Source organism: Bidens hawaiensis, unplaced genomic scaffold, assembly GCF_021521415.1.
Source record: "Bidens hawaiensis isolate Kalapana, Puna unplaced genomic scaffold, B.hawaiensis_p1.1 tig00066628_1, whole genome shotgun sequence".
Classification (NCBI taxonomy): Eukaryota; Viridiplantae; Streptophyta; class Magnoliopsida; order Asterales; family Asteraceae; genus Bidens; species Bidens hawaiensis.
The window spans coordinates 17,719-37,258 of NW_027501849.1; the positions used below are offsets into that span (position 1 = coordinate 17,719).

Consider the following 19,540-nt stretch of genomic DNA (forward strand, 5'->3'; position numbering starts at 1 on the left):
ATTTTAACTAAGAATCAACTGAAGAAAAAAAATGATAAAAATAAATGTGATTGATTGGTTGGGGACGGGCCCCATCTCTCGAACCCTTCATGTTTGTTAAAGCATTGGTGGATACTGGATAGGCCCTTGGCGGCCTCTATTGGCACACGTGTAATGGCGTTGGCTATGTATAATTGTTGAGGTGTAGATGTTGGGCGCCTACTAGGCATAGCCTTATATAAAACTCAGGTTAAGATGAATATTATCGTTGGTTAAAGATGGATTTAGAAAGATAGCATTAGGGAGAATCAGTCATGAACCTCTCGGCACTGAAATAAAGGACGTATAAAGAAAGTAGGATGGGGACATAGACAACGACTGAGAAAACTAGTACTTATAGATAGGTGGACGGTATTGCAATTTGCAAAAGTTGTAGATAGACCGTTATGGCTTTCCCAATCATTTCATCTTCAATGGATTGTAAATTGGTTCCTTTTTAGTAAAGAATACTCAATACTGGTTGTTTAAAGAAAATGGTAAAAGAATACTTAAGACTGGCTGTTTAAAGAAAATGGTAAAGGACAAACTCGATGCAAGAGACTCCTCTATACGTGAAGTGTCCTATGTATCAGACTGGCTTGAGCATGAAGTTTACATCTTTACCCTGAGCTTCTGTAAAAGAATAATGTTTTTATTACTCAATTCATAAACTTTTAAAGGAAGTAAAGAATTCTTAAAAGTAAAAGTAAAGAAATAAAAAGTTTAGATAAATCATAAAAGATAAAATAAATGAGAAGTCATGTGACATAAAGTGTTAGAAAGGTTTTCGTTTTCTAGAGTAAGCTAAAAGTTTCTTTTCTTTCCTTTTTTATTATCATTAACTTTGGTTCAAAAGTTAACTAAGATGACCATCATTTATGTAACATGTGATTAAATTATTTCATTCAAAACGATTATAAAAGAGTGATATGTTAACGGATAACAACCCGTCACATCACTTTTTTATAAATTACATAACCAAGTCTATTCATAACAAAAACTTTAAATCTTAAGATCGAAAAAAAAACTATACACGACTCGCTGAACTTTGTTAAAAAAACCATAGCCTTCGAGACTAGAAAACTAAAGCATGGTTTGACGGCGACAAAAGCTTGTTGGATATTATTTATTTATGTGGTTTAACAAGTAAACACGGAAATGTCAAAATATAAACACATTAAGATAAGGACGTCTACCAATTTTGTAATAACCTTGAATATTATACACAACCCTCAACTTAAATATTATCGCTTACATCACCCACACAATATACCGGATCTATGAACAAATAAAAAAAAATAATAAATATCTCAATACTAATCAATTCAAAATGAGCATATCCCCTCCTCAATATCAAAAACTTTTAAAACAAAATAAAAAGTGAAATTACAATGTTTATTAAGTGTTTTAAAACCGGTTCAACCGGCCGTTAAACCGGATTTCGCATAGCATGCCGGTATTTTGAGTCCGGTATTTTTGGCCGGTTCGCTAGAACATCGTACCGGCGGTTTTTGTCTAAAATACCGGTTTTTACCGGCAAACCTGTTTTAAGTCCCAGAAATATTTGATATTTGCGGCTCATATTTTTTTCAAAATTACTTTTAACCCAACAATTAACATTTAAACGTATAAACTTTAAGGATACTGTTTTAAAAAGTGAGTGTTTTATATAATTTTTTTAATATGGATTAACTTTTGGATTAATTTTTGTTATGAGATCATTTACTTTTGGGTTATTTTTGGATTGAAGTTATATTTATAGGAAATTATAAGATAAACTATTCAACCGATTGAACCTCCCGGTATAACCCGGTTCAACCGGTTGTACCATTTTTAGTCAAATCCGGTACAAGTAAAATACCGGTTTTTAAAACATTGGTTTATTTGGCTCCTAATGACTCAAAAGAAAACTAACACACCATTGCACTAGTTAGATAATAAGGAACACACTATGATGGGCAACACTTGGTTCTTCTTAGGGGGGACGGGGCGGTGCGTGATAAGCCACCCATCACGCGTGATGGGTAATTGAACACCGCCGCCGGTCCTTTCTTCAAGCGTGATGGGTATGGTTGCGTGATGGCCATCACGCAAGTGATGGGTTTGAGTGATGGAAATCTCTCTCTCACACAAAAACCTATATGTATATATATACACCCCAAATACACTCCTTTCACTCACACAAAAACCTATATGTATATATATATATGTATGTATATATACCAAAACCTATCACACCACACCACACCACACCTTCTAAAATCCATCAAATGTGATAGATTTGGAGCTAGTGATGTGGCACACCACCATTGGGTGGTGTGTGTGAGGAAAATGGAACCACCCCTCCCCCCTTATGGCATCTATATAAGTCTTAGTGAAACACCATTGTGGGCACCATTCTTCAATGTTCTTATTAGTAGGTACCGACATTTTTGAGGGACCGATAACCCATCTTAGACATACCCCAGTAGCAAATGTGGTCCTCATTTTTAGAGTGAAAATCGAGTGACTTAATTACTTAAATGATGTATGTGTAGAGTGAATATCCAAACTGGTCAATAGGGATTTCTAAATACCCCAAACCTTGAAGGGTTTTTCATGCGAAGATGGATGAAGGTGAAGAAGTCGTGTTTGGGCTATCAGAGGCGCGCAAAAGCTTGAAGCTTAGTATGGTTTGCAATGTGGAATGTAGGAGACCGAAATTGTAGTGTCTTGCCGAGGCTTCGTACACCTCCTGGCGAATCTCAACATTGATTTCTTCACAAGCGTCCATGGATAAACCGACTCCGATAACATTTGACATGTACCAATTGCATACCATAACTTGAAAGAGAAATATGGTCGTTTTTATAGTCTTAAAAGAAGATAAAACCGATCAACTAATCAATAAACTGAACCCATCACTACACAAGATAATATCGAAAGTAAAGTTTTGTTTTGCATATCACTTTCATAGTTTTGAATTTTTATTCAAATAAATAAGAAAAATATTCAAATAAATAAAAAAGAAAGAATCGCTAGAAGGAGGGCTTGAACCTCCGGCCTTGACTAACAGCCACACGCTCTAAGTCTCTAACCAACTGAGCTATTCTAGCTATAATGCTTAGCTAGTCGACTCGAATATTAAAAATATGTATGTTAACATGTGGATTGGGCTATAACAAGATTTGTATTGGGCCGCTGATAATCTTAACATGGTCATAGAGTGCAAGTGTTAACATACACTCTATGTTAACACTTGCACTCTATGACCATGTTAAGATTATACACAAAATACTTTTTTTTGTGTGCAACTGTTAAGTGAGTATACACAAAATACTTTTTTTTCAACTTTTGAGCAAATATTATAATACAAATATTCACCTGTGAGTTTTATTAATATATATTTAGCATTAATTTGAAAGTTATATAAATGTTATTGTATTTGCTTAACTATTGCTTGTTCTACAGCTTAGTTTAGAGTTCACTTGTATAATTATTGGTTTCTTGAACTAGAAGTGATTAGAATAGAGTATGGAGTATGGACTGTCGAAAATGAAGACGCGAATAAGAACCTGCCCAATATTGGCCTAAATAATCCTAGGTCCGATCCTTTGGCTATTATTTATTTATGTTTTCGGACTGATCTGATCCGAAACACAATCAAGGCAATCCACATTCCCGGTTTAAAAAAATGTGATTTTTTATGTGTTAAGTACATTTATAACAATTAAATTTTAGAAAATTGAAAACTATAGGTTACTACAGTGATGGTAAGTTAAATCCCTGATTAGAAAATATGTCAATTCGGGTTATATCTTTTGTTGCAAATAACCCCTAAATCATTTGCCTTCTACTTCGATAAAAAAATTATATATATGACTCACAATTTATATGTCAATTCGGAATTGAAACTAGCGTGTATATTTTAAATAGTTTATAAGAATTTAATAAATATGTAACTCAAATATTTTTAGTCAAATATATAATAATCTATTAGTTAACAATGAACAAAATTACTTATACTTAAATTCATTATTTTTTGCTAACTTTTTTTTTTGGCCTCAAATTTTCAAGCTAAAATGGTAAAAACCGAACAAACCGAAACACCGAACCAAAACCGAAAACCGAAACCGAACGGTTTCAAAGTATCAAAAACCGAAGTTTCGGTTTTTTTGTTTGATTTTAGCCTAAACCGCACCACGCACACCCCTATTAACACGATACTAGCAAGGTACAATGAGCTTTTTTATTAGACTGGTAAATTTCTCATACATAAAAAAAAGTTAGCTAACATATGTTCCAACTAAAAAACTGTAACTCATTTACATCCTTAGGTTGATGACATTTTGTACATATTAGAAAAACAAAAAACCTTACATGTCTACAAATAAAACAAACATATATAATAAACCAAAATCAACACCAACTCTTGAACACTTACTCAACTTAATATGTGTAAAGCAACAAGCCCATACAAGCCATGCAAGCTGCAACTTGTCTCATTCTTTCTACCACAACTTCCTTATGTGTCAATCTTTAACACTCCCTCAGCTTCTTTATAACCACCATTACCACCACCACCACATCCACCACCATTAGCCACCATGTCTATCCTCTCACTCTCACTAGCCTTCCTCTTATTCTTCCATGCCTGCCTTGCTCTCTGGCCATTCGTGCAACAAACCGAAAACGAGTGTCAGATTCAATCCATCAATGCCCTTGAACCTAATGTACAAGTCACTGCTGAAGCCGGTGTAACCGAGTTCTTTAACTCTGGTGACCAGCAGTTCCAGTGTGCTGGAGTGGAGGTTATTCGCCACCGGATTAAACCACAAGGGCTTCTTTTGCCAACTTACTTAAACTCTCCACTTGTGGTCTATATTATCCAAGGTCATTATATTATTAATTTAATAACTTACTATCGGGTTAAAAGTAAATATTAATTAACAATCTGATATCTAATCCTACACTGTTTCAAATAACTGTTAGATTAGATTATATCTGACAACCGTTTTGACTAAAATAATTCAAAGTTTGACCCCCTAGGTTAAAGTTGTCGTCAAGATATTGACTGATGGCCGTTCTTACCAATATTTTTTAAAGTTTGACCTGACCCCATGTGGTTAGAACGGCTATACAGTCATTCAGACCTAAATTTTCAAAGTTTGACTTTTTGTTGGTTAAAACGGCCGAGTGAATGTTTTTTTGGATGGCCGTTTTGACTAGAAAATTTTGAACTTTTACCCCTATGTTGTAATCCAGGATATTAGTCAAAATGTCATATGGTCGTACCGACCAATAATTTTTAAAGTTTGACAACAGCCGTATGAATATTGTTTGAACAACTTTTAGTACAAAAGTTTGCAAGGTTAAACTTTTGTGGACAATTGTTTTGACAAAATATAATAATAATAATAATAAATAATAATAAAAAGTCAAAGTTTGACCCCAGGTCAAATGACCATTCTAACCAACACATTTCAAAGTTTAATCCACAATTGTCTGAAGTCTGAACAGGGATATTGTTTAAACGGCCATTCTGGTAAAAAATTTGACCAAAAATGTTAAAAGTTTATATTTAAAATTGTTTTAGGGAGGGGATTTCAAGGAGTAATGTTACCCGGGTGTCCGGAAACGTTTCAGTCGTCGCAACAAGTGGAAGAGCACGGATCGTTCCAAGATCGCCACCAAAAGATCCGCAATTTCCAAGAAGGCGATGTGATTGTCATCCCTGCCGGAGCGCCTCACTGGATGTACAACGACGGGCAAGAAGATATCGTTGCGGTTGTCTTGCTTGACTCCACTAGTGCTACTAACCAGCTCGACCAGTTCCATAGGGTAAATGTGTAATTATATAATAAGTTCGTCGCAAATTTGTGACCATTTTGTTATACTTTTGGTCGTTAAACTTTGCTACCATTCTCATGCAAACCGGTTGTTAATTTTGCTACGAAGAAACCAGTCCTGATTTCTGGACTGTTACTATTTCAGTCAAAATCAGTTGTTAATTTTGTAACATTTTTATTCCAGTAGCAAATCGGTCACTATGTAAGTTATATATATGCTACCGTTATTCTTTCGGTCGCTAATTTGGTTAATTAACCTTTCTAATTTTACATGAATACAGTTACAAATTCCGTCCGAATTTTGCTATATTTATGAATACCATCATAATTTGTTACCGTTATTATTTCGGTAACAAATCGATTACTATTTGCTAACATGCAAGCGTTAAACTTTCAGTCGCTAATGTTACTAATATCGTCCTTATCATCTTTGGGTCAATAATTTTACTAATAATCCTTTTGGTCATAATTTTGCTAATTTCTAGCAGTACTAATTAATTGTTACCATTATCATTTATGTCGCGTATAGGTCACTAAATTTGTTACGGTTATCATATCGGTAGCAAATCAGTCACTATATATGCCATTGTTTTCTTTTTCGTCGCTAATTATTTTTTATTGCGGTTGGTTCTAATTTTGAATTTTGATGATTGTTATTTTAGTTGCAAGTTATCAATAGTCGCAAAGTAGCAGCCAATTTGCGACTATTATGTTTTAGTCGCAAATACGCTGCCTGCTGATAATTTTGCGACTGTTTTTCTTTCGCAAATTCTGGTCGCAAATAACCTAAAAGATCATATTTTTATCCCCAAATGTTCAAAACCTATTTTTTGATGGTTACAGAGATTCTTTCTCGCTGGAAACCCGAAAGACGGAGAAGTAATAATGGGACAACAAGGCGGACAAGAGTCACCAGAAGAGGGTTCCGCCAACATTTTGCGAGCATTCGATCTTAAAATGCTCACGGAAGCGTTCAACGAGGACGAAGAAACCGCTTCAAAGCTTCAAAGCCCAGATGACACAAGGGGTCACATTGTGATTGTGGAAAATGGTCTTCAAGTTATCCGACCACCGATCCAAATTCAACAAGACAATGGTTTAGAAGAAACCCTTTGCTCACCTAAACTAACGTTCCACATCAACGATGTTTCGCGTCCGGATTACTTCAACCCGGAAGCCGGTTGGACCACTCAGCTTAACGGTTTCAAATTGCCTATTCTTCAAACGCTTCAACTTAGTGCCGAAAGAGGAGTTCTGCATAACGTAAGTAGTAATTATCGGCTTTCATTCCGTAAGAAAAGAAAACCGTCAGTGAAATGAGTTACCGACGACAATCCGTCGGTGATGCTCTATCAGTAATTTGATTATTGAGTCTTCTCTTTTAGAGACTCACACCGAAAATTCGGTTTTTTAGTTTTTAAAAACCGTTAAGTTTTGGTTTTCTCAGTTTTAGTTTCTGCTAAAAAAAATTGACTTGTGCCTCTTAAACTTTGATCCTAAATATGTTTATTTGTTAATGAGATATTTAACGACAATCTAATCTACTACTAGTTAATTATTAATTAACTGTTATACATTTGAGCTATAATATATAGGCTACACTATTAACATTTTTATAAATTATGTAGCATTTAAATTAAAAATGAAAATAAAATCTATAAATTCAGTTCAGGTCAGTTTTTCAGTTTTAATTACATGTGAAGCCGAACTGAAATTCAACTTTTACGAAAAACTAAAACCAAGTATCCTTTGGTTTTTGTATGGGTCCGGTGATACTTATTTGTTTAGTACTGACATAATCGACTCAAAATGTTCTCTTTGATCCTTTTGAATAACAGAATGCTATGGTATCACCATACTGGATTACAAACGCGCACGATGTCATCTACATTACACACGGATACATGAGGATGCAGATCGTAAGCAACGAGGGAGAAGCGGTATACGACAACGTGATCCAGGAGGGGCAGGTAGTGGTGGTGCCACAGAATTTTGTGGTAGTGAAATATGCCGGAAAACAAGGGTGCGGATGGATATCGTTCAGGACTAATGACAACGCGATGATCAACACCTTGTCGGGGAGTTCATCGGCTGTTAAGGCATTGCCTGTTGGTGTGATCATGAATGCTTACCGGATGTCGCCGGAGGATGCGTGGAGTTTGAAGAATAATAGAAAGGAGTCGTTGATGTTTAAGCCTAGTTTTAATTACTAACTGAGCTAGGAGGTAATGGCAATCCATGTGAGGAATAATAAGATGTTTAAGCTAGTTATGTGTAATGTAACAGTTTTAATCTATCTATGTTGAAGGAAATAAGAGGCTTTTTTTTACAAAAGTAAAACAACCGAACCCAGTAAAATTCACACCAATAGCACACATATTAGCAGGGTCTAGGGAGGGTGAGATGTAGATAAATCGTTTTGTTAATCTAAAAATCAAGCAAAACAGTTTTGTTATAATGCCAAGAACAAACCATCGTTAGTCTTTATCATAGAAGGGGGATTCTGCGATCAGCCTCCAGTGCGAGAATAAGTAGCTGTTCTTAAGGGGTGGAAATGCAAGGATCGATTGGAAATGTAAAGTGTTTTAAGTGGTGAGTATGAGAGTTCGAGTGTGTTTCGCTCGAGAGCTAAGGGCCATATTTAAAGTGGAATTGGATGGGTTCGTCACATCTTCGTCTTTCGTGTATCTGCTACTCGTCTTTCTGCTCGTGCAAGGTCTATCCTTATCCTTTTGGTGTGAGTAGGCCAAGTCGCGGCAATTTACTTATTCCCTAGATGTTGATCCCTTTTTTGTCGGGAAAATGGCCAAAATTGCCCTTTTGATAAGATATATTCCTTGACTAGCCTCCCTTTTTCTAAAATTCCCAAAATAGCCAATCTATAAACTGTCAGTTCAAACTGATTAGAACTGATAGCTGACTGTTTATACAGTCACGTCCAGACAAAAAGGGAGGCTAATCAAGGAATATACCTGTCAATTTGGTCATTTTAATCATTTTGTCAAGTTCCTATTTTCGTGTCTTTGACTTTGGATAAGTTGAAATGCTATATTATACTATACTTTTACGGTTTTCTGTTGACGTGGACCGTAGCGTGTACATTCGGTTTGCTTGTCGAGTAGAAGCGGGATCGTTCCCACGTCATCATGTGACAATAAATAATTATGACTTGATACAATGATACGTGTCTATGTTTCAGTTTGATTCATACACGATGTAATAGCGTCGAGGGTTACATGAATGAATTGATTGCTACATGTATATTAAAGTTATGACTTGATACGTGTCTATATTTCAGTTTGGTTCATACACGATGTAGTAGTGCATATGATTACACATTTACATGGATTGATTGCTACAGATATCACAATAGCGTGTGGTGTTGAAATAGTGTTCTCAAGTTTATTATTAAAATACAAACAAATAAAAAAATATAATATAATACAAATAGAAAAAATCAAATGGTGGGTTCATCAATTTCTTAGACCACGCGTGGTGGCTCGTTTAGGATTCCACAACGAGCCAAACACCGCCCCCGCCCCTCGTTTTCCTCTTCGTTTTGGCCCTGCTCATTTTGTGTAGTCAACGTTCATTTTACACGATGGTGGGGCCAGAGCTTTGAAGAACCAATGAAAAAGAAGGTGCCCACCCCCCCCCCCCCCCCCCAAAAAAAAAAACACAACACCCACACACCCCCCATTATGCATGGTCTTAGCTTTCTTAATTTTCACATTAAGTATTTTGCTTATACTCGAAAACACTAGCTAGATATGGAGGGTTCATAGATTTCTTAGCTTTCTTAATTTTCAGATTAAGTGTTTTGCTTATGCTCGAAAACAATAGCCAGATAGAACAAATAGCTCATATAAGAAAAAAACGAGATGTTTTTCTTTTCGGTTGACAATTAGAATTATTATAATACAACACTTTGGCCTTCGGGGTTTGATGTTGTGGGTCAAACATTCATTACAGTTTTACGGTATTCTCAATAAGACTTAGATCAATGTAAAAAAGCATAGATCTATAATATCTCGAACTTACATAAAAAAATTGTGAAAATAACCTTGAAAACAAAATGTCATTTAAATCTTACTCTAAACCACTAAAAACTTCAAATTATTGACTGAGGTTGTTTGATATTTTTAAATTTTTGCATAGATCTATAATATCTCGAACTTATATAAAAAAAATTTGAAAATAACCTTGAAAAAAACGTCCTTTAATCTTACTCTAAACCATTAAAAACTTCAAATTATTGACTGAGGTTGTTTGATATTTTTAAATTTTCGCATAGATCTCGAACTTATATAAAAAAATTGTGAAAACAACCTTGAAAAAAAAACATCCTTTAAATCTTACTCTAAACCACTAAAAACTTCAAATTATTGACTAAGGTTTTTGGTATTTTTTAAATTTTCGCTTACTTGTTGAGTTTGAAGATTGAAATGATGACATCAAAGAGTACGAAAGGCTTTAAATCCACTTAGATATATTTGACCTAACATCATAAATGGGCATGTAACTTTTTTCAATAATCGAATCCCATCACTTATATATGAAAAAGGTATAACAAGTACCACTTTATACCAAAAACTTGTATTTTTTTCAAATGTGGGTGCAACTGTGGACAATTGATGTCGACTAGAATTGGATCTTAGGAAAATTCACACACTAGAGGAAAAATAAAAAAATATATAATAAATCACAGAGAAATTTGGAGAGGAAACTATTCATTCGTTGGTGATTATCTTAATAATAATACAAACGTCTTATGTATTCAGATACAACTAAGCCCATAAGCATTTGAATTATACACTATTAATATTATATACTAAATAATGTTGGCTCGGTTCTTCTGGACCGATGTTAACTAATACTACTAGATTAGTTATGCTGCCTCACTAAAACCTTACAAAGAAAATCCAGTAAGACAAAACTTAGTTAAGGAAAAAGTGTACATCGTTTGTATTTTTTTCCCTCAATTGAACATAATCTCTAAGTCTTTAAAAGTTAATCTCCTACTATTGTTGCTTGACTTGATTTTGATGTAGTCGTCTCCAATCAGAACTATGCAAGTTACAGTGTCTTCATATATAGTCTTTGGGTACTTCATGATTTGGTCCAAACCGCATGCCTCTTGTAAGTTTTGAATCATTAACTTCATGAGTGAAAGTGTATTTGAATTATAGTCGAGCTCAGTGCAAGTCTAATGGATATCCTGCATAAACATAGCATGGGACTCTGTACTTTGTTTACAGAACAAATCCATGCCTCGAGTCCTTTAAAGATATTAACTTATCATATAATACGCTTAATGATGTCGCCTTATTAAAAAACTCTGTTAAGAAACCCGATGGGACAAAACCATAGCTAAGGGGGGAAACATGCATCATGTATATTAAATAATAAACAACATGTTTCAGGATGATGTTAGATCGATACTTCAGGACATATAAGATAATCTGATATTGATAACCTACAACAAACCAAAGAGAAACTTAAAAGAGGTATCATTCATCCATTAGAGATTATCTTAATAACAATACATCATCTTCATCATCGTTATCATCATATATACACATATACAACTAAGCCCATAAACACTTGAGTCTGACTATAAAACAGTCTGCATTCATAACAAATACAAACTTTTAAAAACAGTAACACGCAAGTTATAAGACTCACCATATATAAATTTTTTGAGAATTATAGACATTTGATGTCTCCTAGTGTATTTATAAGTTATTAAATATGCACGTAAATTTATTAATAAGTAATAACACAAAGCCGAACTTAACTTTTAAATCGAAGCTAGCTTGTGCTTTTGTAAGTCAAAACCAGCCAAGCTCAGGCATGACTCGGCTCGTTTTACACCCTCAACCCTTGGCCTTATCCAGAAATGCGAGGGTAAAATCGTCTAAACAAGGGTAAGATTCTTTTTGAACTAAAGGACGAGAGTTTCAATAAAAAGGAAGACCCACAAACAGCAACTAAAATTCAAACTCACAAAAGAATAAAAATTAAAAAGCACAACTCACGAGACCACGTTACCTGCTGCTGTTACTTAATATTATTATTATTATTAACCATTGCCCAAACATGTTGCCAAACTCAGATCCCAAATCTCACTTATCCTGCAACAACTCCAGTTAACCTTTCGTTAGCAAGCTACACCAAATCCAACAAACAAAATGAACAACAACAACAACAACCACAACCATGGTACATTAATAAGTCTAGTTCTTATACTTGTTATGCTTCCTACTGGTACTGAATCTGCTGGACGGATGGGATTTGTTTACACTAGAAACAGAGGAAGATGCACTCCACAGTATGTTATGTTTTATTGTTTTATTCTCTCTTTGCATAGTTAATAAGTATGGATAGAGTATTATATATAGATGTTGAAAACATGAAATGTGTGACATATTATAAATTTATGAGGTGTACACAAACCATATGACATCTAATCCATTTCAAACGGTTGTCCGAAAGAGGTCGGATATTGTCCAAACGTCTCACCAATAGTTTTTAAAGTAAGACTTTGGTTAGAACGGCTGTCTGGATATTGTCCAAACGGCTGTTCTCACCAATAGTTTTTTAAGTTTGACTCAAGTCAGAATGTCCAAATGGTCGTGTTATAACCAATAATTTTCAAAGTTACTCCGGTTAGAAGGTCGTCCGGATATTGTCTAAACGGTTGTTCTCACCAATAATTTTCGAAGTTTGAGTATTGTCCAAATGGCCGTTCTCACTAGTAAATTTTAAAGCAAAACTTTTGTCCAGATATTGGCTAAACGGCTGTTCTGACCAATATTATTCAGAGTGTGGTATTGGCTAAACGTCTCTGACAAATAATTTTTAAAGTTTGACTCCTGTCAGAACGGTTGTCCGGATATATGCCAAACAACCGTTCTCACAAATAATTTTTAAAGTTTTACTCCTATCAGAACAACCTCCCGGATATTCTCCAAACTTCCGTTCTTGTTGGTAAGATTCAAAATTTGACACTTTGACCCCTGTTAGAAGACTCAGAATGTTTGTCTGGATATTGTCCAAACGGCTGTTTTGACCAGTACTTTTCAAAGTGTGCGGATATTGTCCAAACGTTTTCAAAGTTTGACCCCGGTCAGAACATTCATTCAGATTGTCCGAATGGCAGTTTTGACTAATAATTTTCAAAGCTCGACTCCGTTTGGATATTGTCCAAACGCTGAGTGTTTGCAGGTATTGGAGCAAACACTAATGAAATTCTACATACTGGCTCGAACTCACCTCATTTTGACTTACGAGAGCTCGAGCTCGGCTCGTTTCGAGCTTTCTTTCTAAAGCTCACGCTCGGTTCGTGAATTATTTATTAATTAACTTACAAGCATTTTTAATTATTTTTATATATTTCAAGAAAATTTAAACGAGTTAATGCTTGAGTGGAGATAGCGTGCTGCGTGCATGACCCTAAACGAGCCAAAGATTGGCTCGAGCTTGCATACAAAAGGCTTGGTTATATTAATTAAAAGAAATACTTTTGGGCCAATTTTTTTTCAGCCCAAAATTTTTAAGGCAAAATGACAAAACCGAAACCGAACGCTTTTCAAAGACCGAAGTTTCTTTTTTGGTTAGGTTGTAGTCCAAAACCGACACAAACCGAAACATGCACATCCGTAATATGATGGTGATGGAATATGCAGGTATTGGAGCAGTAGACGAGAAGCGTGGCCGAGGATGATACCACAGGGATCAACGGTGTCTAAGGTGTTCGGATCTAGAGCTTACGAACGCTACCGTTACGATCTCACATTACTAGAGGCGACATCACGAAACGACGACGTAGAAAACGTGTTTGCTCGGCTCGTAAAGGAATCAACGGCGGCGTTGATCAACTCCTACACTAGGAAAGGGTACCCGTACAGCGCTTGGGAGGTGAAGACCGCCGTGATTCAGGGTTTAGTTTCTGATGAAGAGGCGGCAGTGCAAGCGCGACGGTTTTACGATGCCAATCAGGCTTGTAGTTAGTTATTGTGTTTGCTACTTATTGTAAAAGTGTGTTGAAATTGCATTTTGGTCATATTTGTTGTGTTCTAGTTAGTGCAATTGTGGCCTTATTTTGTGATATGTGTGATCTATGCACTTATTATCTATGTGTTTCAATGAATGTATTATAGTTGGTTGTTATGTTTGGTTTGAGTGTATAAACTTGTATCATTAAAGATAATGATTTAGAATATGTATGATGAATTACTTAAGGTTTGGCATGTAAGAAATTCGAATGGGTGAAATTTGACAATTATAATCGGACCAAATTATTTTTTGTATTAATTTCATATATCACCTTAGTCCCTTACAAACATTATAAATATCATATATATACTTATGAAAAACTTAAACTATCATATATATATATATATATATATATATATATATATATATATGTATTTAGGGGAGTGATATTTTGAGAACTTGATGAGTTGTAAGAACTTTAAGAACTCAATTTTGGACCACACATTTAATTAAATGAGTTAAAAAATGTGGCTGAGATTAAATTTGATTAAAAAATGAATCAGGAGAAAGAATAAGTATTTTTGTTAATTACACAAGTTTAAACTTTAGTTACCCATGTGTAAAAAGTCGATTCGGTGTGTAAAAAATTACGGTAATTTTTTATACATTACTTACACTTACGTATTACACATGTGTAAAAAAAATTCAAAACTTTTTTTTGTTACGTTGAGTTCTTTCGAGTTCTTAAAACTCAAAGCGGTTCTCAAAAGAAATCAATCATATATATATATATATGTTTAAGTTCAAGAAAGAAATCAAATTATTGCAAGAAAATGAGAGAAATGAATATGAGCCACTAGTTTTATTTTAGGTTTTAATTATTTAAAAATAAATAAAAAAATGTAAATGCAACAATAAATGAACACTCTCTCTCTCCAATTAATACAACTAATATAACCATAATAAATATCTCTAACTAATATATCTAACTAATTTAACTATAATAGTTAAAAAGATAAAAACACTACTTTAGTTTTATTTTTTATTTGCACATTCTTCAATTTATTCAACATAAATACAATTTATTCATATAATACTATATTTTTAATTATTAAAAATATAATTTCCACTCAATATATTAGCATATATCAACGTATTTAAGTTCAATAAATATACAACCTACACAAAGCTATATAACCTACACTTGTTTTAAGCAATAAAAACGTACAACATACAAAAAGCATATAACTTACATATGTAATTCGACATCAACAATTATACAAACTACACAAAGATACACATACCCTACACATGCGTAGGTCATATGTTTTTCGTATGTAAGCTATATGTTTTCTTATTCTTAGAACAAGTGTAGGTTATATATTTTTGTGTAGGTTGTATATTTTTTTATTGAAATTTAATGCAACCATGTGTAAGATAGTTTTTTGTATTATTCATCAAAGTGTAGGTTGTATATTTTTTTATTGAAATTTAATGCAACTTGAAGAGGTAGGTCCCAGCAGAGACCAGTTGGTCCCGCAAGACTCACCTTGAATAGGGACGTCTGCGCAAAGGCCATCTGCTCCCGCAGGACCCACCATGCTCATAGAATCTTACGCGCAGTACGCAAGCTGTACACGCAGGGAAAGCCTCCCAATGGTGAAGTAGCCCGCCTGTTCCCGCAGTTGCGGATACAAGCCATCAGGGAAGGCTACCCGCAGACAGCAGGGCTACACGCACAAGGCAATAGCTACTTCAGTAGTCACATGAAGGAATGAGCAAGGCGGGAACAATCCCGCCAAAATGAGCCAGTCCGTATGATTCTGAAAGATCTTTTGTACTATACCTACCAAGGTATGGATAGGACAGACGATCTGACCAGAACAACCCATGAGCCAATCACAGGGTGACAGCTCACCGACAACAGTACGAGGAGGAGCACCCTCTAGTACTGTTTGTCACTATTAGCCGCTGCCTACTCACCAACTCTTACTGACGGGCGTGCGTAGCCTACAGTTGGTAGAATAGTGTTACTGTTGGCCGTAACCTATTCACCAACCAGCATGGCCTGCGTATAATCCACAGTAGGTGGGACGTGCATAATCTACAGTTGGTGGAATAGTGCAGCCGACTTTGTTACTGTTGGCCGTAACCTATCCACCAACCAGTATGGCCTGTGCATAATCCACTGTTGGTAGAACAGGAATACTATTCAGCCGGCTGTACCTGCTTGGAAACCTACCTTCGGCTATAAATACTCCAACACCTTGGAATGGTAAGGACATCATCTGATATCTCAATCTTATCTAGCAATCTCTTAATATACTCTTATATTCAGAGCAACCTAGTCTGATTCTCACGCCGGAGGGTGGTCACAAGGAGGAACCCCCCCTTCTCAGTGACGAGCTTACGGTGTCTGTTTTGCAGGTCTCCTGAAGAACAACCTTCTCAGCTAGATCTCATCCGTGGGAAACATTACTTAACCCCCAGATTATCTATAATCTGTCCAGGGTTCACTTGATCTAGTGTTTCTTCATTGGCGCCATCCGTGCATAAAAGCTAGAACTATTTTAGTTTTTTCACAATTTCTGAAAAAATGGTTAACGTTACTCCGGTCCAAAGGCCAGTAACCGACCAAGAAACCCCGGTAACAACCCCAGCAACTGGGGGGAACACCGGCGGTTATACAATCCTTACGAACACTACCCCGACTACCCAAGCCGGGGCAAGTGCAGTAAATATTCCACTGGGGTTCACCGACACCCAGTTGGAAAAACGAAGGGCCCCTCGCCAAACACTAGATCAAGTGAAGGCGTGGGCCGAAGCACGGCAAAGAGAATTCCAAGCCGAATTGGATGAACGTTTGCGTTCAGCTCAACAGGCTGACGAATTCGGCAGTACTCGCCAACACCTCAATATGAGCAGTGACTGCGAGTACTCTGGCGACGAGTTGGAATCCGATACCGACGCAAACCCTCGCCATAAGGCGAAAGGGAAGCGTAAGGAAACGGACGTCCAACCAAAAAGGAATTTTGGGGAAGCTTTTAAACCAATCGCGGAGAGAAACCCGCGTGACTTCTCCAAAACCTTTAGACCAACTGCTACAAATGCAGGAAAGTCAAAATTCGCAAGGGACATTGCGGAAGCAATCGCCCCGAGAAGTGCCAAACAGATGTCCAACATTGGCACTTATGATGGTCTATCCGACCCAGACGACCATTTGAACAGGTTCATTGCGGGGGCTACCGTCAGCAACTGGACGGAACCCACGTGGTGCTACATGTTCCAGATGACTCTGGTCGGAGCGGCCAGGGCATGGTTCGATCGTTTACCGATCCACCACATATATGACTGGGCGGACTTTCAGAACAAGTTCAGCCAGCACTTTAGCCAACAGAGGAAGTACACTGAAGAGCAGTGGATGCTCCTCAACTGCGTGAGAGAGGAGGATGAATCTTTACTAGACTTCATCACCCGCTTCAACTCCAAAAAGCTAAGTCTCGGCAACATAAGTGAGGATCTGGTTCGCGCCGCCTTCATCCAAGGCGCCGAATACCCAGAACTTATCCGCACATTGACGGGTAAGGACGGCATGCCATCCACATGGGATGCCATCATGACGGCAGCCAAGCGCTTTGCCGAGACGGAGAAGCAGCTGGGAAGAGATCTTCCCCAGAGTACACACCTCTACACGCAGAGGACAAGGGAGAACAACGTTAGGACCGCCCGGCAGAACAAAAAGAGGCGGCTAGGTATTTGGCAGTCAAGGGTAAACTTTGACACCTAAACCCAAACCAAAAATGGCTAAACCAACCATCACCGAACCGGAAAAATGGGCATTCAATGGCAAATACCCCGACCAGGCCGTTACCATTGGACCAACAATCGTTGATCCCACCCGCACCCTACTCAAACGCTTACTGCAGAAAAACGCTGACATCTTTGCGTGGGCACCAGCTGACATGACTGGTGTACCCCGAAGTAAGGCGGAGCATAAACTCAAGTGCGATCCGGCTGTTACGCCAGTCGTACAAAAGCGCAGAGTAATGGGGCCTGAACAAACTAACGCGTGTAGAACCCAAGTCAAGGAACTCCTTGACGCAGGCATCATACGCGTTAGTAGATATCAAACATGGGTTGCAAATCCCGTAATGGTACCGAAGAATGACAAACAATGGCGCATGTGCATAGATTTCAAAGATTTGAACAAAGCATGCCCCAAAGATTGTTATCCGTTACCAGAAATTGATCTTAAGGTGGATTCGTTGGCACCATTTCGCCTTAAATGCTTCTTGGATGCGTATAAGGGGTACCATCAAATCCACATGGCCGTAGATGACCAGGACAAAACCGCATTTCGGACGCCCGATGGTACATTTTGTTATAAAATGATGCCATTCGGACTTAAGAATGCAGGGTCCACGTACCAACGACTGATGGACAAAGAGTTTCATGCCCAAATCGGGAGAAACTTGGAAGTCTATATGGATGATTTGGTCATCAAAAGCCCCGAGCCAGAAGCGATGTTGAAAGACATTGAAGAAACTTTCAACACGCTCAGAAAGATAAACATGAAGCTCAACCCGAGCAAGTGTTCATTTGGGATGGAAGAAGGGAAGTTCTTGGGAGTCATTGTTACTAAAGATGGCTTCAGAGCGAACCCTGAAAAGGTCGAAGCCATTGTTAAAATGGAATCACCTACCACCATCAAGCAGGCTCAGACACTGAATGGACGACTAGTTGCACTTAACCGCTTTTTGGCAAACCATGCGGATAAGTCGTTTCCTTTCGTGTCAACATTGAGAAACTGCTTAAAGAAAACGCACTTCCGCTGGACACCAGAAGCGGAAGCAGCTTTTCAGGAGATTCGGTCACGCCTGATCGAACTCCCAACACTTACAGCACCACAAGCGGGAGAGGAGTTAATCCTATACCTTTCCGCAACAGATAGAGCAACCGGGGCAGTCCTGCTAATAGAACGAAAAGGCATCCAGATGCCAATCTATTATGTTAGCCGTGTACTAACAGACGTAGAAACCCGGTACTCTACCCTCGAAAAATTGGTCTTAGCACTTATACACGCTTCACGCAGGTTAAGACGATATTTCCAGGGCCACCCAATCACCATTCTCACCAACTTCAAACTCTCAAACGTTCTAGGCAAACCCGAATTATCGGGACGTCTAGCCAAATGGGCAATTGAATTGGGAGAATATGCAATTAAATACAAGCCAAGACCAGCCATAAAAGGCCAGGTCCTGGCCGATTTTATTGCAGAAGTCCCCGCTTCGCGGGAGAAAGAGTGCCAGGAGGAGGCTCAACCCTCCCCAGCACAGGACATCAATGATGTCTGGCGACTCTACACTGATGGAGCAGCCAGTAACGAGGGTTCAGGCGCAGGGTTAAAATTAACCAACCCAGCAGGCCAAGAATATACTTACGCTATTCGGTTGGATTTTCCAAGTACGAATAACGAAGCCGAATATGAAGCATTCTTGGCCGGATTGAGAATTGCGCGTAAGATGGGAGTGAAAAACTTGGAAGCCCACGTGGATTCCATGCTGGTGGCCAACCAAATAAATGGGACGTACACGGCTGTAAACGACACAATGGCCCTGTACCTCGCCCAGGCAAAAACCCTTATGCATGATTTTAATGATTGTAAAGTCATACACGTCAAGCGCAGCGAAAACAAA

At 37.4% G+C, this 19,540-nt stretch overlaps 1 protein-coding gene across 1 annotated transcript; it reads left to right on the forward strand.

The window, feature by feature from the left end:
* Positions 1-4,475: 4,475 nt before the first annotated feature.
* On the forward strand, positions 4,476-8,160 carry LOC143604779 (cocosin 1-like). Its single transcript, XM_077081161.1, has 4 exons — positions 4,476-4,890; positions 5,594-5,838; positions 6,690-7,109; positions 7,685-8,160. The coding sequence occupies exons 1-4, from the start codon at positions 4,605-4,607 to the stop codon at positions 8,057-8,059; spliced, it is 1,326 nt and encodes a 441-aa protein (XP_076937276.1). The 5' UTR covers positions 4,476-4,604; the 3' UTR covers positions 8,060-8,160.
* Positions 8,161-19,540: the final 11,380 nt, after the last annotated feature.